A 23,554-nucleotide genomic window follows, 5' to 3' on the forward strand; every position below is an offset into this window, starting at 1 on the left:
CAGCAGGAGGCACTCTGCTTCTTCCGCTTCACTCAACCAAACCACGTTGACCCAGAAGAAGGCTCGGTTTCCTGTTCCGCTTGCTGTGTTTGTTTGGCAGAGGGAAGGAAGGCTGACCTGCTGCAGCAGAAAGGAGTAAAATGTCTGTCAGCAGCAGCGTGGTGGCCATGCAGCTGCTGAGGCTGTGTGTACAGGAGCGGATCAGCGCTGCTGCTGAAGACTTTCTGCTGCTGCTGGAAAAAGGAAAAGAAAGGGCTGAAATCCCGCCGGAGGAGCTGAGAGCGCTGCTGACCAAGCGGCTAACTGCGGCTGCGAAGGAGATTTCCAAGCTGGTTGAGAAAACCGTGGCGGAGTACGAAGACAAAGTTCAGCGGTCAGAGCAGGAGATCCGCCGCCAGAGGAAGCTGCTTCATGCCGTGAAGCTGCACAGAGCAGGTTAGTCCGTCCGGACCGTAGCTAGGAGCTAGACACAATAAGAACGGTGACCTCTGGCCCAGATTCAAAATAAACCTCAGACCTGCCAACCTGCATGCATTCTGTGTAGCAGGCACGCATTTTGACATCAAAGTACGATTTGTCACTTAAAACTATGCAAAAAAGGAGATAACACCTAGGGATGCTCCCGATCAGCCTTTTTTGCCTCCAATTCCGATACGTGGGGGCCCCAGTATCGGCCGATACCGAGTACCGATCCGATACCGGGGCTCGACATTAACGGCTGCCCAGTTGTCCTTGGCAAACATTAAAACAAAATTCTTGGCCTTTGGTTGCCTCAGTGGCAACCACATTTTAACATATAAAAAATAAGGACAGCAAATAGCAAAACATGCACCCCAAAATAAATGTTTCTAATATTCCTAAAACCCGAAATGGAACTTAATAAGCGGACATCACACACACAGACTCTCTCATCTCCCCGACGCAGCCCTGCTTGATAAGAGTGACTCCACAGTCTCTAGGCATCATCGGCTTTTGGTTGCCGAAACTGTGGTTTCCATTCTTAGGCCCTGTTTACACGGCGACGCTCTCCGGCATAAAGCGACAAACTTGTTTAGCGTTAGTGACTTGCTTTTACACGGTGACGGTGTTATTGGTTTAGCGTTAGTGACTTTCTTTTACACGGTGACGGTGGTATTGGGGGGTGAAAACTCAAAAAAATGAAAACAGCTCCCAGAGTGGAATTCTTGATAACGCTGCCCCTTACTGTCGCCGTGTAAAGTGGAGAAACACAATTCAGGTGATGACACAGACCACCTTCACCATGGAAGACAATGGTAGGCTATAGGAACATTGAACTAGCCCAATACAGCCTTATGGCACAGGCACAATGAGTCGCATTGACATTCAACAAACATGATAACGATTTGCTAAAAACACATAATCTGCGTTAAGTGCCCCCTACTAATGTCGCACTGCACATAGCGTATTAATCACTGTCTCCCACATTGAATAATTGAAGACAACTCACTGTCTGCGATGCATTTCCTCAAGTGAAGTCCCAATTGTGCTCAGGTCTTTTTTATGTTGCTTTACTGGGTTTTTATTTGGTAATCCAATCTGGAGCAGTTTATTAGGCTACCATTGTGACTTCTGTGTCACTCTATCGTGTGGGAAATTCATTTAAACTTTAATCACAAAGCTAAATCAAGCCCGTTAGAAACAGACAGAATAGGGGAAGCTAGGCGTTTTTACCTTCAAAATAAAAGCCGTATTTTATAACTGGGTAAATAAAAATCAGGGTCGTCGACTCACTACGTGTTCAAATTGACTTTAGTTGTCTGTGTTTTATATGTCTTCTGTGTATTTCGGATCACACACAAAAAACGTTGCAACATGCATCAATAAGACTATTAGTTTATTTAATTACCATTATTGTGAAGGTTTTAACCAGAAGTTTCAATGTTATTCTGGCTCACTGGCGCACACTTTTGCGGCTTCAGTCGGGCTTCAGTCGGCCTCAGTCTGCATGCAAATCATTATCACAACAGCTGTGTATAAATGCAAAATAAAAGGTGAGCACGCAACGCTAGTTTGCCGTTTTATGCAGAGACGGTTGTCATCTAAACATGGCCTTAGTCACCTTATATTTTGAGTAATTAAGATACTGTGCAGTTAGCCAACTGGTATGGGTTGGTGGTACAATATGGAAATGATTCCTGTCAGAGAATCCTTTGTTGTTTGAGGGTTTGATTATTTCCATGAACTGAGTTGAACATACAGATTTTGCAGGGAGATGTGTGCATGTGTGGTCTGAAATAAACATAAGCAAATAAATGGTCTTGATTTTAATGTAAATCCAAATATAACAAATATGACAGTTATTTCTGTTATACAATAGCGAAGTACACTGTGTATTGAGATAAGTAACTAACGTTACCTCTCTTGTTTAGCACATATACCTTAATATTAACAGATTGTCATAATAGGAAGGGAGAGTAATAAACATTTCATCTATACACCAATAAAGCGATACAGAATTAGGCTACTATCATTAGCACACCATAATTAACCAACATTAGCTTACATCATCCTACATTAGCATGAACAGCACTGATAATAAGGTAAGGTAACTTCATCTGAAAAGTAGGCTACTTAAACCGTTAGTCAATTCAGCAAGACCGTCTGCAAGTAGGTGATGAGGTAGAATAGTAAGTAAGGTCTATTAGGGCTGGGCGATATGGCCAAAAATGTTATCATGATATGTTTTCTTATATTGATCGATGTCGATATTTATCACAATATATATTTATTAATAATAATGTTCAATAAAAAAAAAATTAAGATCAGTTAGAGTATTTATATATTTATAAAATGTATTCGTCAAAAGGGCCTTTCTGTGTGGAGTTTGCATGTTCTCCCCGTGCCCCCTGGGGGTTTCCTTCATATAGAAACCCCTCACCAAAACATGCAATATCCTGGTCGCTGAAGTGGTGCCTCCTCTGGTCGTTAGGGGCGCCTGTTCAGAGGGAGGGGAACTCGTTGGAATAGCGTGATCCTCCCACGTGCTATGTCCTACCGGTGAAGCTTCCTCTGTCAGGTGAAAAGAAGCGGCTGGCTACTGCCCATGTCTCAGAGTCCTGCTTCTATACACACAGAGACAGGCTGCGGCTTCCAATCCCAAGTCTGCTCTGCTCTTCTCTGGATGATGGAAGAGTGAAAATATCACAATTCCAGACATTAGTCTATGACATAATATCACAATTCCAGACATTAGTCTATGACATAATATCACAATTCCAGACATTAGTCTATGACATAATATCACAATTCCAGACATTAGTCTATGACATAATATCACAATTCCAGACATTAGTCTATGACATAATATCACAATTCCAGACATTAGTATATGACATAATATCACTATTCCAGACATTAGTCTATGACATAATATCACTATTCCAGACATTAGTCTATGACATAATATCACTATTCCAGACATTAGTCTATGACATAATATCACAATTCCAGACATTAGTCTATGACATAATATCACTATTCCAGACATTAGTCTATGACATAAGACTAATGTCAAATTCAAGCGAAGGTGGTAGTGTGGGAAGCACTGCAGTACCGGACTCGCACACTCTAAAATAATGGTTGCATATGCCATCTCAAACCCTGAATGGAGCGCTGGACTGAAAGGCACTGTCTTGTCTTTCACGTTTTTTGTTTTGTTTTTGTTTTTTTATAACCGGTTATTAACTGGTTAGGGGTGTCGGTTAGTCGAAAGTAAAATGAACTGAAAACTGACATCCCTACTACTAACAATAGGTGGAAAAGACTGTAGTTGATGGTAATATATATATATATATATATATACATACATACACATACACATACATTCAAGCAGCTGACTGCTGCTTGAAAACAAGGTGAATCCATCCATGAATGACTGGTTTGGGTTAGGGTCATTCTAGCATTAAAAAAAGTGTTTTTTTAGCTTACTAATCGATTTTTCTTTTATTCGAATGTCAGAATTATGAAGGAATATCCCAATATTCAAGTACAGCCCTAATCTTGATTATGTGGTTGTCTTACTTGTGGAAAGTAAAAAATTGTAAATGAAATTAAAATGTGATTAATTTACTCTTCAGCCACAGTGCTCATGAGTCAGAATGACACAACAAAATGCAGGCTTGTTAAACGTGCCTTTACTTTGTTTTAAAATAACTAGGGAGTTATTGACCAATGCAGTGGAAATCATAAATAGGTTTTTAAACCCGGAAAAGCCAGCACATCACCCCAGTCCTCCACTCCCTCCATTGGTTGCCAGTAAACCAGCGCAACATCTACAAAACCCTGCTGCTTGTCTACAAGGCCACCAACCACCTCGGGCCGACCTACAGTACCTCCAGGACCTCCTCTTCCCCCCAAACCTCATCCCGGACTCTCAGATCTGGCAGCCAAAACCTGCTTGCAATCCCACGCACAAGGCTCCCAACCATGGGAACTCGTGCCTTTTGTGCACTGGGGCCACGCCTGTGGAATATGCTCCCAGGATCCATCTGGGCCTCAGACTCCCTCGCTGCCTTCAAAAGCAGCCTAAAGACCCACCTTGTTCATGCTGCGTTCGACTAGGGCCTGTTTTAATCCTCTACTTAAGTGTTTTTAATCTTTTATTGTGTGTGCTTGTATTTCTCTTGTGAAGCACCCTGAGATGTCAGTTGGATTTAAAAGTCTGCTATACAAACAAAATTCATTCTTTTATTGGAATGAGATTGTGTTTAAATGCTCACTCTCTGTGCATTTCAGTCTTGCCTCCAGATGTCCAGCAGCTGTTGGCCTGTAAAGTAGAAGAGCTTCCCCCTGAGCAGCAGGAGTGGAGCTCCAGTCTGGACCAGAAGGACCCAGAGCCCCCACACATTAAAGAGGAAGAGGAGGAACTCTGGACCAGTCAGGAGGGAGAGCAGCTTCAAGGGCCAGAGGAGGGCCAGGAGGGCCATGTTCTCTACACTGTGCCGGTGAAGAGTGAAGACGACGACGACCCTGAGACTGCAGATAGTGATGTTAGCAAGGAGACTACAGACCCTCAGTCAGGTTTAGACTCACTGAAAAACATTGAAGTCCTTGTGAGTCATCAAACATCTTCTATTGGGGAGAAACACTTCATTTGCCAATTTTGTGATAAAATATTTAATAAGAAGTTTCACTTGCAGAACCACTTAAGAGTCCATTTGGGAGAGAAACCATATATCTGCTCAGTCTGTAGTAAAAGTTTTCATAATAAAGCGCACTGGAAGAGACACATGAGAGTCCACACTGGTGAGAAACCATTTAGTTGTTCAGACTGTGGTAAAGCATTTGGTCGTAAGGAAGACTTGAAGATACACGTAAGAGTCCACACAGGGGAGAAGCCATTTAGTTGCCCAGACTGTGCGCAAAGTTTTCGTCTGAAAGAAGACTTGAAGAGACACGTGATGAGCCACACAGGAGAGAACCCGTTCAGTTGCTCAGTCTGTAGTAAAAGTTTTCGTATTAAATCACACTGGAAGACCCACATGAGAGTCCACACGGGAGAGAAACCATTTAGTTGCGCATACTGTGATAAAACATTTAGACGTAAAGAAGACTTAAAGAGACACACAATGGTCCACACCGGAGAGAAACCGTACAGTTGCAGTGTTTGTGATAGAAGTTTTAATCGTATGTCACATGTTAAAAGTCATAAGTGTAGTGGTGAGAGCAGTAGCATGTGAAGTTGCAGAGCTGCTGGTTGAGCTGAACTGTTTAGCAGTAATGGAACAAAACTATGTAATGCATAGTAGTCATCATAATAGTCCATCATTCAGGAGGAAACCCAAACCCCCTTCCATTGTATTTTGCCCTTAGTATAGGCTGATATTCAGACTGAATGGCCATCACTCCCACTCCATTAAGCTGGAAATAGGCTTGACGTTTGGCCCGGCCGCACGGAAATGAGAGACACGGAATCCTGACGAGAAAACGTGTGGAGCTTTTATACTCTGCGGGTTTCTGCTCATGGAAGTGAGCGCGAGTCTTGAAAACTCCTCTTTGTCCGCCCAGCTGCGTCCGTTAGTTACAAAATTCGGGCTGCGCACGGCCAGGCGAAAACCGTCTGCACAGAAGCCTTGCGGAGGGGTGTGTCTGCTGATTTGACGTCACTTTTCCGCACGGACATTTGCGGTCCTCGCCGATGCGGGAAGCATAATTCCAGCTTTTATTCAGTCTTAAGATTTCCCTGAACCAATCACACGACCTATCTGAACCAATCAATAATGACCGACGTATTTGAGCCAATCACCAATGACGACATATCTGACCCAATCGCTAATGACCAACGTATCTAAACCAATCACTAGTGACTAACGTATCTGAACCAATCAATAATGACAACGTATCTGAACCGCTCACTAGTGGCTAGGGATGAGCGAGTACACCATTATCTGTATCTAGTGTCCTCTAGAGAGAGAGTGGCGTCAGCGGAGGACCAAAATGCGAGACTCATTAGCCAATGAACAGCCAGGAATGGGTCTCGCGCTACTTTTGCATGCTAAAATAAAGCTGATAATGTACAATTTGATTCAAGGGGGAAAAAACCCTTTCAGAGTACAACACAAACTGTCTATTTTGCTGCAACTCGACAGTGCTGCTTAATCCAGGACCTTACTTCCTGGAACTCTTGAGAGTAAAAAACTGGTCCATTGGAGTGAATGGAGATGTCGGAACTCTTCTATTATAGGGCTCTGTCTGTATCCATTTAGCCAACAAATGATCTGTATCCGTATCTGTACTTGGATGAGGCGAGAATCAAACCACCAACCTTTTTTATGCAAAGTACTACAGCCGCCCCAAGAAAATAGGAACAATTTCATTATTGTTTGCTCTGAAGGTTTAGCCTGTTTGTATTTTGTCTGGTCATTTTATTTTATGTAAAGTGTTATTTACCCAAATAGTTTAGTCAAAAAATGTACACATTTTTGTATTTTATACCTTTGATTTTTTTTCTCATTTGTTTTCACCATGTTTAATAAAAATGTTTTTCTCTTGTTTAAACCAAAGTCAGAACTTCAACAGCTTTGTGTGTGTTTATCACATGATGCTTAGTGACTCTTCTCAGCCCTGTAATGCCTGAGACCAGAGAACGACATGTCTAAAGGCCTTTGTGTGTTCAGCTCTCACTACTTCTGTAGCTTCTAACTGAATCTGTCTTTTGAAGTTTTTCTTTCTCTCCTGTTTTTCTCTTTTACTTTCAGATATCGGAGCGCTGCACGCTTGAAAAATAGAACAGAAGGTGAAACTCGCTGCAGCGTGGCTTCAGTGTGTGCGGCTGGTGTGAACATTCTCGCCTGTTAATAAGGACGTCGAAATGAAACTGCTATAGCGCTGCGTAGCTTCGACGTGGCTTCGGCGTATGGTGTGAACTTATCAAGAAGTACAATGTGTGTTACCATAATTATGCTGATGATCTTTGTCCTCTGATAACCTGAGTCCTGTTTGTATCAAGGATATTGATGAATGGATGTCACGTCAGTCATTCTTTTTTTAGAGTTAAACAGTGACAAGACGGAAATTCTGCTTATCGGGACACAGACTAACAGACAGGAAGTCTCTTTTAAATAGCTGCCAGGCATGAAATCAATGCAAGTTGTGAGCGGGGGGGGGGAGGGCAGCGCAGATCGAGGTGCTGAGGAAAAGAGAGTGCTTCTGGTGTGACCGGTTTAGCGTGGCACTCCGCTTCTGTTAAGTGCTGCTTCAGCATTTAAAAAAAAAAAAATTTAACCTTTATTTAACCAGGAAGTCACATTGAGGTTGAAACCTCTTTTACAAGTGAGACCTAGCCAAGACAGGGTCAGCAACGTGAAAAAAATCTGCTTTTTTTTTTACGTTTTGGTCCTGAGTGAAATGTTATGTGGTCTCTCCTGTTTCTAAATATATCTGAACCGTTTGGTTTGAACAAGTAAAACTATTTTTATAAGCATTTTACGAAATGTCTATGGGAAAATAAATGGCGGATGAAAATCTCTGGTACAGTGCTGAAGCAAGAAGTGATGTCCCACTTTGCCTCTCTATAGAAGTGGCATCACTGCAGATACAAATGAGCCTCTGAAACACAGTAATGCCGGGGGCGTGTCTTGCAAAAAGGTCACTTGTCATCAGTCAGAGGCCAAAGGTCAAAGGGCAGGTGCTTGAGCACCACCTGGAGTCTATCTGCTTCTGGCCCAGTTGGGCGAGCTGTTTGGTGAACTGGGCAGCATTGAACAGTTCACTGCAGCCGTACAAAACCTTCTTCCCCTGTTTAGACTTGGCGTAGTCCACCAGGTTCTGGTACTCGATGTAGTTTCCTCCTCCCACCACAAACACGATGGCCTCCTGAAATGGGTTCTTGTTCCTGGGAATGGAGCTCTCACTGCCATGCAGCATCTTGGGGTCAAAGTAGCGATAGTCGTCCGTCTCTGGGTGTGACTTCATTTCCATCAGGTTGTCCAGGATGCGTGTGACTGGAAGGTTCAGCTGTTTGAGCACCATGTTCTTCACTCCCTCCATGACAAACTGCGAGCCACTCTTCATCACTCTGGAAAACAGCCCCATGGGTTTGACCCCACTGTCGCTGTAGTTGGCCGGGGTGGTGGCCATCTTGGTAAAGGCCTTACACTGTTTGATGTAGTTGAGAGGTGAAAGGTCACAGCCTGCGTCCAGCAGAGCCTTCTTATACTCCTCCATGTCACTCTCTGGAGGAGCCTGCTGACTGCTGATGTAATAGATGAGGAACAGTCGCATTTTGTCTTCTGGGGTTCCAGTGTCAGGGTCGCTGATGATATCCAACAGGGATTTGTCTAAAGTTAACTTGGTCATCAGTTTCTCTTCATACGCAAAGTAAACGTCCAGTTTACGGCTCTTGATGTGGTTCAGAACTGCAGTAGCGACGTTGGTGTGGAGGTCAATCAGCCTCTTCTTCTCCAGAAGTTCAGGCAGGGAGCTGACAGCTGAGGTGAGTTTGGCGCTGTTGTCTGACAGCATGCTGATCGCTCCCTCATCCTCTCCCTCCAAACCCATGATGCTCTTGAGCCGTTTGACCTCGTCCTCCTGCGCTCTGTAGCTGTCCAGCTCCTGCTGGACCGCCTGTGCCACCTCAGGGAAGGGACTGCCCTTGTGTTTCTGCCAGAACTTGTCAGTGGCGGTGAGGTCGTAGGTCTTCCTACTCTTCTTCTTTGGTCTGGCTCCGGCAGGAGATGGCTCCGCGCCCGGGCCCTCCTCCATCACCACCCTGTTCAGGTGGAAGTCCAGGACATCGTGGATCAGTGCCTGATAGGTCCAGGTGTGGTGCAGGGGCGTGGCTAAGTCCAGGTTCCGATCTGCCAGAACAAACAGAGGCCTCTGGAAACTGAACTGTCCGGCGGCCATGTTGTATCCGGGGAAGAGGCTGTTGCTTGGGTCCCGCAGGTGCACACACAGCTTCTTATTCAGCTTCACAGCAACCATCTCTGCTGCGTTTCCTCTTGGACAGCGGATGATCGGCACGGCTCCCAGAGTGACGAAGAAACAGAACAGACTGTCGACGATGGTGTCCATGATGACCTCCATGTCTGTGTCCAGGATGTCTGCTCTGTTAATAGCGTGATAGGAGATAAGCTCCTTGTTCAGGTAACGGAGGATGAACATGTCGTCTTCCAGAGTGATGAAGTTCAGATACTGATCATACACCTGGGTGACCTGGCTCACGGCATTAGCGGACACCGCGGCACTGGCGATATCTTCCAATTTACTCCTGCTGATGGCAGAGATGAAGTTCAGGTAGTAAGACTCATACAGATGGTTCCTCAGGTCCTGGCATATCCTGTCGATGTTCTCCTCCGTTGGCTTGACGAAGTAGACGGCCGGGACATCAGGGATGGTCTCTCTGTCTGAGTGAAGCAGCAGGTGAAGGGTGATGCCCATGTCTCTGAGCTCTTTGACAGCCAGCAGAGGAGAGATGATGTCCTGACCAAACCTATCATATATCAGCACCTTCCACACAGGCTCAGCTGTGTTCTTCAGAGGTGAAGCATTGAAGTTCAGCATCCGCTTCAGAGCTGCTGTCTGCTTCTCCCGGACGGATGACATCACTCACTGATGCTATCACTTATGGGTAGATTGGTGATGTCGACGTCTGGAGATGCCTGAGTTGCACCTGTCCTAAATATAGCCTCTGCAGGGAAGGTTGTATGACATCACTGATGATGTCACAATGTCTATCATAATCACTGATATCACTTAGGCCGTGGCCACACTGATCCGTCAGAAAATGGGACAGAATTATAAAACAGATAGATGTATGTCCATTGCATGTACAAACAGCAGGTGGGGGGGGGGGGGGGGGGGGGTAAGCACCTGGAAGGTGTCAGCGACCCGCCTATAAACCGAGAGAAGAAAGCTGACGTTAGCTAGCTGTTACCTCTCTGTGTGCTATGTTCCCACCAGCTTTGATATCTGTTGGCTAGTTGTTGATATTTATAACATTACGTTATATCGATGCGGACAACCCACTCAGCCATTTCCCCTCTGAGAACGCCTCCTCGACTCTGATTGGCTAAACGGACGGTGACTATCCGACCATCCGTCCATCCGATGGCCTCGCCTGCCCTGCAGCTCGCCGAGCTAGCCCTCGCATACGCAGCTCAGCTGCTGCATAGCCTCGCCTGCCCTATTGGCCCGCACAATGATGTCACAATGCATGACATCACTGATTACATCATCACTAATGACAATACTGATGCACTGATGACATCATCACTGATGACATCATCATTGAACTAGGTGTCATGATGACCCCTTCATCTGGACACTATGATGACCCCTTCATCTGGACACTAGGTGTCCCCGTTTCCCTTTGCTTGTGTTTTGCAGGTACTGAGTGGAGGGTCATGAGTTACATCTGGGGTGGGGTGCTCTGCTCTGCCCTACCTCTCCCGTTCTGCAGTCTGCTCTCTCACTCTCCCATGGGTAGGTCCTTCCCTGCAGGCATGGCGATGGCATACAGTAGGTTTGTTTGTTTGTTTGTTTGTTTGTTTACACATACTTCACTTCCACCCCCTCATACACGCTCTACAGTACAGAGATATCTGATGAGCTTTGGGAAGAAGGATTAGATCAAACCCAAAGATCGCTCTGTAAACACTAGGCTCCAGCTCATAAAAGTGTTAAATAGCTCTACTTTCCGACAGCCATCAGTGAAGAACAAGACCCACACGTTACTGACCAAACACTCTACATCAGTGATGCAGAGCTATGGAACACTGCCCATTTTCAACCAGCTTTGTATCATTAGAACATCAGTAGTATATCAGAAAACTGTAAACGGTTTTGAAGTCTGTCATTTAATTTGACAGTTATTGAGTGTTAAAGTGTGGACCAGTGACATCACTGGTCCACACTAACTCAAATTAATAACTCATTAACTCAAATCAACTCAAAATAACTGTCAAACTATTCATCATTCATCTAGTTTGACAGTTATTGAGAGTTGATTTGAGTTAATGAGTTATTAATTTGAGTTAGTGTGGACCAGTGATGTCACTGGTCCACACTTTAACACTCAATAACTGTCAAATTAAATGACAGACTTCAAAACCGTTTACAGTTTTCTGATATACTACTGATGTTCTAATGATACAAAGCTGGTTGAAAATGGGCGGAGTGTTCCTTTAACACTTATTTTAACACACACAACATATCACAGCACTTTTAACTCAACCATTATCCCAAATGGTTTTGGGGGAAGTATTTCACTAGTAATAATAGGCCCTTTTCACACCAGTGATTACAACTCCCTCTCGTCAGCTATGGCCTTCTTCCCTAAATCACTCCCCAAACTGCACAACATTGTAGTTTGTTACGTAATGTTTTTTTCTCGTAGCCTACATCGTTTTTGTTGGATTGGTTTGTCAGTAAGTCGCCAAAAAGAAATTTGCCACAAGAAGTTGTAATGCACCGGTTTCTGTTGTGTTTCTGGTAGCTGTTATGTGGGAATCAACTTCTCTCCTCTTTGCTTCAAGCATTGGCTTAATGACACCGGTTCATTTGGATTACATTTTAGAGGAGATAAGGTGCTCCACATCGAACTCTCGCGCAAGCTTTCTGAAGACCTGGGGACCTTTTCGTTGTGAGTGAAATGTCCATGCGTGTTTCAACAACACATTAGGCTCATATTATTTGGTTAATTTCTTTGTCTGTATTCACTCGCTTTTGGCTGCCCTGTAACGTTTGATGCTTTTACTAAGTCTCAGTGCTCCATCCTGTCTCCACCAGACCGTCAAGGTCACAGGACTGATAAGAGAGCTACCCCTCCCCTTATACACTCCTTGGGCCCTATCTTGGCAAAAGCGGTAGTTTCGCGTCTACGGCGCACAAACTGGGGTGCAAGCGCAAAAAGTCGATATCGCCCTGTACCAAGATAGGGCCCTTTGTGTTTGTGCTGAAGATCCTGCTTAATCACTGCATTTACTGCACTGTGCTGTGCACCTCTCTCCATGCCGGATGCTAACACCGTTATGGAAAGAACACAGATATCAGCTTGCATTCTTTATTGAACACGTTTTCTCTGTTTACCATATCAATGTTGGATCTGCTGGACATTCTGTTCTGGCAGTTATGGACAATCTTTTATTTTCTTTTCTTTTTCTGCACAAAAGAAACAAACAGAAAGAGATCAAAGGAAATCAACAAAAGCATGTGCAGCAAGAGATTATTCTCTCTACCTCAGAAATGAAACCAATATTCATAATAATCCGTACAAGGCATAGAATATAAACAAACACGAGAGAGAAGAAACAAGCAAACGATAAATAAGAAAAAGACAAGTAACAGTCACATGCAAAAGAACAATATAAGGACAACAAAAGAGCAAGTAGACAGACAAGTAGACAGTTAAAAGGCAGTGTGAGGTGTTAAAAGGCAGTGTGAGGTGTATGTAAGTAGACAGTGTGAGCTGTGAGGTGTAATGAACATGTGACTCCTCAGTCTGTTGACACAGACTAATCTGGCATCACCCCCCCCCCCCACCCCAACACACATATCCCTCTAACCACTAAAGGTTCATTTAACCATTCATTATTATTAACTGCGGTGTGTCCGGTGTTCACGGCAAGAGCACAGCATTTGATGGTAAGTGTCCGCAGAGACAGAATCAGCTGTCAGGTTGTGAGTTTTCTCCAATAGAATACTTCCATAGTAACTAATTAACATAGCAACCATTAGCCAATCGGCCTCAGAACTGACCGGGGCATTTGCGGAGGCCTCTGCGGAGTTTCAAAACTCGCCGCACAGACCCCCCGCACCACTGCAGTAACCTTTAACCTTAACCCTACCCACCCCTCGAACCTGATTTTCTACCACCTTATGGCCCAATTCCACCGCAGCTAGTAGCGCAGTCCCGCTCCGCTCGACTCGATAAATGGTCTCATCCCACCGGTAAAAACCGGCCCAGCCCGGTTAGATTTGAGGCTGAGTCGTGCTACTTTTGGTCCCTGCCTCGTCGGGGTTCTATTCTGCGAACCCGGGTTCATACGGTGACGTGAAAACATTGTAGACGACTGATTGGTCAGGCAGAATCGTGTTTACTGTCTGACTGTCAATGCAGCGCTGCATACCAGTTTAGTGGGGGCTTACCTTCTCTTATATTATGTTATTTCCATCAGTCTTTTGTGTTGCTGCCTTCGGCGCTGGTGAAATAAAATCGATCTCCTTGCTCAGCTTTAACATGCGCTCCTCGGGAAGCCCTTTGTAGTTGCCTCCGCTAGGCCGCAGGCGAAGCCGCGGTCTTGCCTGTTGAGCTGCCGCTGGGGTTCTCCTCGTAGCGCCTCTCCCGTCCCCGCGCAGTGCATGCATGTGAGTTTGAGTAACAACAAAGTGATATCCATTCTCCTAGCCGATTGTCACATTTGCCCATGTACACTGTAGGTCATTTAGAGGCACCAGTATTTCATAATCAGTTTAAAAGTTCCGTGTATTGATTTCATTTTAACGTTATACTTATAGCCTACTTCGGCAATGGGCGGAGGGCAGATATGCGGTCCCATTGACGACCAGGTGTGGGCGGAGGCAAGTAAACTTGCTATGGAAACAGAGTCGATATCAAGTAGAGCCGAGTAATACCAGATAGAGTGGAGCTGTACTGTGCTGTTATATGTGGTGGAAATGAGCCATTACTATCCCTACAGTAGATGCGGCCCCTTTTCCCACTAAACTCACTAAACATCCATGACTGATTGACTGACGGCCCTGACTTTTCCACTCCCTGACCCCGGCAGGGCCACTGGCCCAGCGTCATGGTAAAAAACACACCCCAAATAGCAGGTGGCGCGGTGGCACCAGGTCTTTATGGGATTTTTTATCCAAGTACTATTCATACTGGCAAACAATTTGATAATATTTCTAAATCTTTGCTGAGCAATAATCTTGTGCAAAAGGAATTAAACGCCCGTCCCATATAGATGCAGGTCCCAAATCTACTGTAGGCCGGTTCGGGGCGGCACGGTGGCTCAGTGGTTAGCACTGTCGTGTGTCGCCTCACAGCAAGAGGTTTGTGGGTTTGAGTCTCCACCCCGGTCCTTTCTGTGTGGACTTTGCATGTTCCCCCGGGTTTGCGTGCGTTTCCTCTGGGTGCTTCGGTTTCCACCCACAGACTAAGGATATGCTGTGTTTGTGTAGTATCCTAATGTATACAATCTAGTAAAATATGTAGTATGTATATGATGTATGTACTGTAACCTATGTGCTGTGTGTAGATATAGGATGCAGTATATGACTGTGATGATGCTATGTAAAGCCCTTTGAGACATGCTTGCGGCTATAAACAGAACTGAACGGTTGAGTTCAGTTATTGAAGCAAATAAAAGCCGGGGCTATTGATTTAAATTTGACGGTACAATAACACACTGTAACCGACCGTGCACGTTACCAAGCTTGTACAACCCGTATTCGTAAAGTGGTGTAAAAAACATTGTCTCATCGTGGCAGTTAGCTTTCCCTAACCCTAGATAAATATTAAACCCAGGTGATGGTGGAGAGAGGAGTCACCATCTCAGCTGCTGACGAAACTCTTTTATGTCTCTCTCTGCTGGACCTTGAACACCCACACAGCGCCTTGCGCCAAACACCTAGCCCAGAGGCAGGGCGCCATGAAGTACAACACAGGTAAGGCTGGTTCTGTTTCCCCAGACAGACACATCAGCCCCCAGGATTTGACTATTCACATGTGAACTTCCTGTTCTGTGTTGACACAACTGGCTCACCTATATGCTTCTGCAGTGTGAGCTTTGACGGCTGCAGCGGTGAGTCTTTAAGTCTTTAGTGCACTTGTGTTTTGCTTTGAGGAATGCTGTGTGTGCATGTTGCTCTTGTTAGAGTTTAAGTGCTAAAACTGAGGAACTATTAGGTCTGTTCTTTTATGAAGTCACCAAGTGTTGGGCAAGTTACTCAGGAAGTGTAAGAAGTTACTTTTTACTTATTCATTTAAAAAAAGTAATAATATAATATTACATTATGTATTACTTGGTATCAAAAGTCATTAGTTACATTTAAATATTACTATATTACTTTAGTAATATAGTTGTATAGTTATAGTTAATTTAGTCCTTCTGAAAAAGTGACATACATACATACATACATATGTTAGCCAGCTCCTGTTAGAACTGAATGCACTTTATTGGAACAATATTAGCCTATACTAATTAACCAATAATTAACCAATTAACCAATAATTAACCAATTAACCGATAATTAACCCCAGCCCTTGTCTGGACAGCTATTGTGTAGCACACAGTGCTAAGGGTTTTTAAACCACTGGCCGAGAACAGTATCTGTCAGCACATATCTGGTATGCATAACACTGCAGATATCTATGTTTACAGCCTGCCTGGCACAGGCTACTCCCTGCCCGGAGGTTATGTGTGTATGAGAGAGAGAGAGAGAGAGAGAGAGAGAGAGAGAGAGAGAGAGAGAGAGAGAGAGAGAGAGAGAGAGAGAGAGAGAGAGAGAGAGAGAGAGAGAGAGAGAGAGAGAGAGAGAGAGAGAGAGAGAGATACATTGGGAGAGGGAGAGAGAGAGGGAGAGGGAGATGGGGGAGGGAGATGGGGGAGGGAGAGAAAGAGAGATGGGAGAGGGGGAGAGGGAGGGAGAGAGCGAGATAGATGGGGAGAGAGAGAGAGGGGAAGGGAGCGAGATGGGGGAGGGAGAGAAAGAGAGATGGGAGAGGGAGGGAGAGAGCGAGAGAGATGGGGGGAGGGAGAGAGAGAGACAGAGAGAGAGAGAGAGAGAGAGAGAGAGAGAGAGAGAGACAGAGAGAGAGAGAGATAGATGCAGTGTTAGTGAATGTGGTTGACAGTGAGAGAGGGAGTCAGGTGGAAAGGGAGGGAGGAGATGAGTTCTGCAGACAGAGGAGAGATGCTTGGAGGCCAGCCATGCCAGGGCATGTGAGTATCTGAGCAGCTTTGTGTCGAGTCGTGGGTTTCACCTGGAAAACAGTCTCGTTTCTGACTTTTGTTTGTTTGTTTGTTTGTGTGTGTTTGTTTTTGCTTCAAGGCTTTTCTGTCAAGTCATTCATTCATCTACTCAAAGTAAATGGTTGGGCGTTTATTTTGGACAGCCAGAGCCTGAGTTTAATCATTCTCTCTGACACTGTCCTTGTGGGGTCTGTGAGAACAGGAGGCCCGGTCACCTCTTATCTAATGGATCAGCTTTGTGTGAAGCTGTCTTGTTAAGTTCTGTTCAGTTCAGTTCAGTTCAGTTAAGTTAAGTTAAGTTAAGTTAAGGTTTCTCTTGTGAGTCTCTGTCTTGTGTGTCTGTTGTTTCAAATCTGTTTGTTCTCTGACACAATAGAGCGGTTCTCAAATGGGGGTCCGGGGACCCCCAGGGGTCCTTGAGGGGGTTCCAGGGGGTCCCCAGCCAAAAGGGGGGTAATTTATTTTCACTATAATTCCATTCATAAGTAACACAATGACTGATTGTTGATTGATGAATGATGATTTGGTCATGGGTTTTATACACTTTCTGTAATAAAATATCTAAAAGCATCAATCTTATTATCCTATGGGGGTCCGTGGTCAGTTTAGGGGGTCCTTCATGTGAAGAAATTTGAGAACCACTGCAATAGAGAGCCAAAGTCACACCCTCTTCACACGTTCAGTATAATGAAGAAAGGAATTTAATCCGCCATTACATTTTTCCATCTACATTTAGTAAAATACTTATAAAAAATAGTTGTACTTGGTCAAACCATGCGATTCAGCTATATTTAGAATCAGGAGAGACCATAGAACATTTCACTCAGACCAAAAATATAAAAGTAAAAGGGATTTTAGTTTCGGCCTGAAATGTTCTCTGGTCTCTCCTGATTCTCCTGACACAGCTTCTAAGATGTTGTGACAGGTTTTTGCCCTAAGTCAAGCATCTTCAGTCATCAGTCATCATCTTAAAGTCGATGGTTGGGAATTGACTTTATGGGAAAACCGTGTGTACTAAAGGTGGCTTAGAGTAACTCTAACCCAATAGAACAGTCAGCCAAGCCAGAAGAGGGGAACTGAAGAGAAGTCACCTTCAGATTACAGCTCCAGACTCTATTTCAGTCCTGGATAGAGCTGGCTCTGATTACACTCAGGTTCATATGAGTTGGATGGTATGTGTCTCACTCTAGTCGCTCTATGTTCCCACAGGCCGCGAGGATGCAATGGAATTTCCGCGGTAAGTTAGCAACATTGTCTATAGTGACAATGGCTGCAAATCAACACAAACCTTTTGGATTATTAACTTTACTTTATTTCACTTGGCAGACGCTTTTTACAACCAAGTACAACCAGCTGTTTTGTAGACTGCTATATGAAAATAATGTTTCTGTTTGTTCTGTTCGTTAAGCTGGTATTTCAGGTTTCCTAACTGTCTCACATTGTCTCTGCTGTGCCCCATCTTTCATGCTTACACTGTCAATTTTCCCATTTCTCCCTACTTAAGTTTTACCTTCAATCCAAAGGAAGGCATTGACAATCCAGCCCTGGTCATCTCTGATGATCATGGTAAGGTTTGATAGACATGCATGCACCTGGTCAACTCTGTTGATCATGGTAAGGTGTGATAGACATGCATGCATGCCTTCACCACATCTTTTTGAAAATCCTGTCACCATTTTATTTCAACAGCCTCGACGCGCCAGAGTCAGCCTCCAATTCTCATTCTGAGTCTCGGCGTAGGACGTCGTATTTCCACTGCCGATGTAGCAAGTCACAATAAAACAGTGCTTGCCTTAACCCATTGATACCTGATGCAGCATTTGTGTGTGTATCCCTTTAAGACCGTGAACCGCGTTAACGCGGTTGGCGGTCTTAAAGGGATACGCACACAAATGAGGGATATACACGCAAATGCTGCATCAGGTATCAATGGGTTAAACACAAGGTTGTTGTCCGTCGAGTCGGGCTATTCGAATGTTCTTCAATATTTCGTCGTTTCTAATTGCGTTTCCGTCATGCCAGAGCCTGTCATTTCTGTTCTTCCGGAGTAATGACGGGTTTCCACATGTAGCCACAGCAGAGATGGTGCTGTTTCCCTTCTGGGAAGCGGAAGAACAACATCGTCCATTTTCAATGGAAAAGCCGGAAATGAAAGGCTCTGGGCAGGACAAAAACGGCTCGGAATTGAAACTACGCCATATTTACGCCATATCCCAGAGATTTCTTTTTTTTTACAACCTGGACTTTATTTCCAGCTTTAATTATGATTTCTAACTCACCCTGAGAGTAGCTTTCAGTGCATGATATCTGTTTGATATCTGTTTGATATCTGTTTGATATCCATGCACTGAAACCATAACATGCTGCTTGCACGAGCTGCAACCTGGAAACAAGGAATACGGGGCATGTGCAATGTATGTATTTAAATAGCTTATTTTCAGATGTGTCTCACAACGAAAGCACATCCGGGGACTTGCAGGACGACTTGAGAGCTCAGAGCAGTCGATCTGTAGCCTAGCATGCTAAACACAGCTAGCATGCTAAACACCACTGATATTTATCTGATTTAGAGATGATGGACGATGCATCTGAATTCGATGGCCGCCTGTATTTATTTGAGCTGGAATAACTTCATATGGATTACAAAGTAAGGAGCAGGGGAACGGGAGCTGCTATCTCTATGTGACAGACAGAAAACACAGCAGGATGAGCATGCTGCCCCAAGGTAAATAGATCATTCATTTTCTCATTGTCTCTATGATATAATAAGGATATGAGCCTCTGCGTGTCAGAAAATAAGCTATTTAAAGGACGTAAATACACGCATTACACATGCCCCATATTCCTCGTTTCCAGGTCGCATCTCAAAGCATATTATTCAATGCATGACAGCGTCTATATCAAACCAAACTTATCAGGGGGATCGAGCTAAAAATCACAATTAAAGCTGGAAATAAGGTCCAGGTTCTAAACAAATAGAATTCTCCTTTAAGGCAAGTACTCTTTTTATTGTCACATGTATGAAAAAGTAGAGCCGTGTCTAATAAGCCCGCAGTGAATATTATATATATATTATATATATGAATGAGCCCACAGCACATCATATTTGTGTGCAGACCCGAGACACAGAATGAGAAGCAAGTTGAGTTTGGTGTTAAGGCTCATTTAAAAACAGCCTTTCAAATGTCCCTGTCAACATGTCAGCCTAGTTCTTATGATACTGCTTTTACAGACTGTGTCGCAGAGCCTGAGCGCAGGCCGGTGCCCAGACTGCACCAGCTGCAGTGTGTGGAGGGGCAGAGCTTTGGTTTCCACCTGCGGGTGGAGGAAGGCAGGCGGGGTCATGTGATCAGAGAGCTGCAGCCCTGGAGCCCTGCAGAACACTGTGGCCTCAGAGATGGAGACAGAGTGCTGGAGGTCAACGAGGAACATGTGGACAACATGGACTTCCAGAGGGTCAGTGTTGGGAGGGTTACTTTAAAATGTATTCCACTACAGGATACTGAATGTCCTAAAATGTATTTTGGAACATATTCCATTACTCAACTTAATTATCCTATTCAGATTTACGAATACTTCGGATTACTTTTGGAATACTGTACTTCAAAATAGTCTTGCTCACAATAGCCAGCTCCTTTTAGAACTGAATCCCCATTATTGGAGCAATAATTAACCTTACAGAAGGAGTCAACAATCAGCCAAACTGCAGACTTTTTATTTATTTGCCTGCCTAGGACAAAACCTACTCGTGTTCTGGCAACGCAGTAGTCTCACATAGCCCAGAGCACACTTTGTTTTAGCACTGTGCCAGCGCTGGAGAAAGTCATGCTGTAATACTGTATAAATTACTTTTTGGAAATTGTAATCTCTTACATTACTAGTTAACAGTGTTGGGGGTAACTCATTACAAAAGTAACATATTACATGTAATATATTACTTTTAGCAGTAACTCAGTAATATAACTTATTACTTATAGGATTTCAGTAATATTATACCAGTTACTTTTATAAGTAACTCAAGTTACAAATTGAGTTACATTTTTTTAAATCAAAGCACATGTTTAAATAAAGATAGAATAATTTCCTAATCAAACTGTCTGTTTTTATGCAAATAACCACTATATATGACAATAACAAAGGAAAAGAATAACATTTAGAATTTTGGACTGTTTAAACTGACTTCAAGGCGGTTGACATTATTTTTCGGGATGGTTCGAGGGCGGCGATGTCATTCTGCTACTGCTGTTGTTTTGGTGAAAGTAATGCAAAAGTAGTGTAATAAGTAACAAGTTACTCTACACAGACAGTAATATTGTAAAGTAACTTATTACTTTCAAATGAAAGTAACTAGTAATATGTAGTATATTACATTTTGAAAGTAACTTGCCCAACACTGCTAGTTAATGTGGAAAAGTAATAGTTACTGTAACTATGTTACTGCCCAGCACTGGGAGTCAACAATGTATCTCATGTTTGATTGGCTGGCAGGTGGTGAGGAAGATCCAGTCATGTGGCCTACAGCTGTTTCTCCTGGTGTTGAGAGGAGAAGAGTATGAACAGGTGATCTCAACGACATCCATATTAGTATGCATACTGTATACATGGATATAATCTGAGTCTCTCAGTGTTATTTTATTTGTTGTTTGTCAAAGAATGCTGAACTAGCACCATCATCATTATCACCATGGCATCATTGGTGCTTCAAAAGTCATAAAAGTGCTCCTCATTTGTGAAGATTATCTCGCTGAACACAAAATTCTCAGTTTCACAATATGTTGTTAACCACAGACCTTATTTCATTGCATTTCACCAGAATCCCCATACAGAGATCCCATTGGCTTTGAGACGAGGGAACCAGGAAGTGCTAACATCCGGGTCTTAGGCAGGTCTTTTGTCTGTATTTCCGACACGATATTTCCGAGTTCCAATCTAAATGCGCTCCAGCGCATCTGCTCGGGAAAACACCAGTATCTACTGCAGAGTTGCTAGCTGGCTAAACGCTAATGCTAACGTTAGCTCGGCCACATAGCAGATTTCACCTGATGTTCACATTAGGCATTATTGTGAAAAGGCCTGGTACCATCAGGGATATGACACTATCAATTTATATTGCATTGTGAATCAACTGAATGGTGCCTATCACCTACCCCCACAGTGGGCCGAGGCAGCCCGTAGGCCAGGCTGTGTTTGCAAGGCTAAAGACAAGAGTGAGGCCAATGTTTCAATAGCCAGTTAACATAAGGGGAGTGGTTTGCTGGTTGAACAAAAGTCATTTCTGATGGAAATGGGGTCAGTTTGTTTCATAACACAAACAGTACATAAAGTAAAAAATGATGAAAAGGTAATCCTGCTCATCACTGTGTGCGCTGCCATATAGAGAGCCCCAGGGATGACGTATTTTTGTAGTTGGAACGCGGACTTCCTGGTTCTTCACTGTTTCTGCCTATGGGATTTTTGAATGGGTTTTTTGCACGATGCTTCAAATAAGGTCTGTGGGCAAAGCAAGCTTAATCAAATGCGAACCAGTGTTCAGCCGGATCATCTTCACACATGAGGACCACTTTCATGAGTTTTGAAGCGTAAATGCGAGCCCTAGAAGTAAAAAGCTTGTGCTAAGCTAATCCAGAACTACACACAGTGTGGCATAGGCTTCCACGTCACGTCACCACTCAACCTGGAGTGTTGTTGATGTGTGCGCAGCTGTGCACTGATTACCCCGGGCTGAACCCGGTGAGGGAAAGAGAATTTCCGTGTTCGTCCTTTGAAGTGATGACGTTATTGACGTATAATATCCCAGTCGACGCAACAGTGTAGTCTCATTTAGCCGTTTGCTAGCTAGCCGCCCTTTTAACAGCACGTAAAAGCTTAAAAACTCTACTGAACACTGGTTTGCGTTTGATTAAGCTTGCATTGCCCAGAGACCTTATTAGAAGCATCGTGCCAAAAACCCATTCAAAAATCCCATAGGAAAAAACAGTGAAGAACCAGGAGTGTTAGCATGGATGTTTTCCGGACTTGTTCCTGGGGCTCTCTAGCCCGAGTTTCCGAGTTTGTCGGAGTTTTTTTTTTTTGCAATGGAATGCAGCATTAGAACTAGAGTACCAGGGATACTTTTGTAGGCTAACCCAGAAGTCAGTGCACTTCCTGGTTCCGCCGGGAAGTCAATTTTGGTTAAATGTGTGAAATAAGGTCTGTGGTTAACAGAAGTTTATGAAACGGTGACCTTTGTGTCAAAAGAGGACCACTTTTATGACGATGAATCAAGATTTTTTTTTAATCATGTTCCCTTCTCCTCCAGGCAGTGTCCTTGGGTCTGGACCTGCAGATGCTGGCCAGGACCTCCAAAGGGAGGTGCTGCTCCAGACCCAGACTCTGCCATGTCCCCAAAGACCCGGAGCAGGGCCTCGGAGTCACTATCATCTCCATGGAAGGTACACACTCACTGCTGTCCCATACACACTTGCTGCTGTCCTAACAACACACTCACTGCTGTCCCATACACAATAACTAAATTATTATTTTTAGTTACTAGCAAGAGTGCCAGGCTAAATAATATTAGTTACATCATCTCTTACGGTACTTCTCTTTTCTCTGGGCTTGACGTTTAGGTGAATCAGTAGCCTAATCCCTAATAGACAATTGCAAAAGACCGGATGTTAGCACTGACTTCTGTGTTGGCCTACAAAAATACGTCATCCCTGCGGTACTCTATTCTCTATGTTGGTGGTATCATGTAAGGAAGTAGAAAACTGTTACACCACAGACTTCATCATGTAAGGAAGTAGAAAACTGTTACACCACAGACTTCATCATGTAAGGAAGTAGAAAACTGTTACATCACAGTCTTCATCATGTAAGGAAGTAGAAAACTGTTACACCACAGACTTCATCATGTAAGGAAGTAGAAAACTGTTACACCACAGACTTCATCATGTAAGGAAGTAGAAAACTGTTACACCACAGACTTCATCATGTAAGGAAGTAGAAAACTGTTACACCACAGACTTCATCATGTAAGGAAGTAGAAAACTGTTACACCACAGACTTCATCATGTAAGGAAGTAGAAAACTGTTACACCACAGACTTCATCATGTAAGGAAGTAGAAAACTG

General features: G+C 43.9%; 2 protein-coding genes and 1 pseudogene across 3 annotated transcripts in view; 2 read left to right on the plus strand and 1 right to left on the minus strand.

Annotated features, from left to right (window-relative positions):
- Positions 1 to 109: 109 nt before the first annotated feature.
- LOC310776255 (uncharacterized protein) lies at positions 110 to 6,922 on the plus strand. The gene is made up of 2 exons (XM_083636463.1): positions 110 to 435; positions 4,756 to 6,922. The coding sequence occupies exons 1-2, from the start codon at positions 141 to 143 to the stop codon at positions 5,697 to 5,699; spliced, it is 1,239 nt and encodes a 412-aa protein (XP_083492589.1). The 5' UTR covers positions 110 to 140; the 3' UTR covers positions 5,700 to 6,922.
- Positions 6,923 to 8,121: 1,199 nt separating this feature from the next.
- LOC310776695 (sec1 family domain-containing protein 1 pseudogene) lies at positions 8,122 to 10,053 on the minus strand (annotated as a pseudogene). The gene has a single exon. The product of its transcript is annotated as a sec1 family domain-containing protein 1 pseudogene (transcript).
- A 7,610-nt stretch (positions 10,054 to 17,663) lies between these two features.
- nherf4a (NHERF family PDZ scaffold protein 4a) overlaps positions 17,664 to 23,554 on the plus strand; it is a 26,315-nt gene continuing 20,424 nt past the window's right edge. Inside the window, exons 1-5 of the mRNA XM_083636852.1 lie at positions 17,664 to 17,679; positions 17,947 to 18,008; positions 19,675 to 19,898; positions 20,931 to 21,002; positions 22,741 to 22,873. Coding sequence (XP_083492978.1) covers positions 17,666 to 17,679; positions 17,947 to 18,008; positions 19,675 to 19,898; positions 20,931 to 21,002; positions 22,741 to 22,873 — 505 coding nt within the window. The 5' untranslated portion in view covers positions 17,664 to 17,665. The remainder of the gene's footprint in view (positions 17,680 to 17,946; positions 18,009 to 19,674; positions 19,899 to 20,930; positions 21,003 to 22,740; positions 22,874 to 23,554) is intronic.

This window comes from Poromitra crassiceps (assembly GCF_964638095.1).
Source record: "Poromitra crassiceps genome assembly, chromosome: 5".
Classification (NCBI taxonomy): Eukaryota; Metazoa; Chordata; class Actinopteri; order Beryciformes; family Melamphaidae; genus Poromitra; species Poromitra crassiceps.

Excerpts from the sequence above, each read along its gene's own strand:
- LOC310776255 (XM_083636463.1), top strand. The coding sequence starts at position 141 with ATGTCTGTCAGCAGCAGCGTGGTGGCCATGCAGCTGCTGAGGCTGTGT. Across the intron at positions 436-4,755 it reads CGTGAAGCTGCACAGAGCAG|TCTTGCCTCCAGATGTCCAG; the intron begins GTTAGTCCGTCC and ends TGTGCATTTCAG.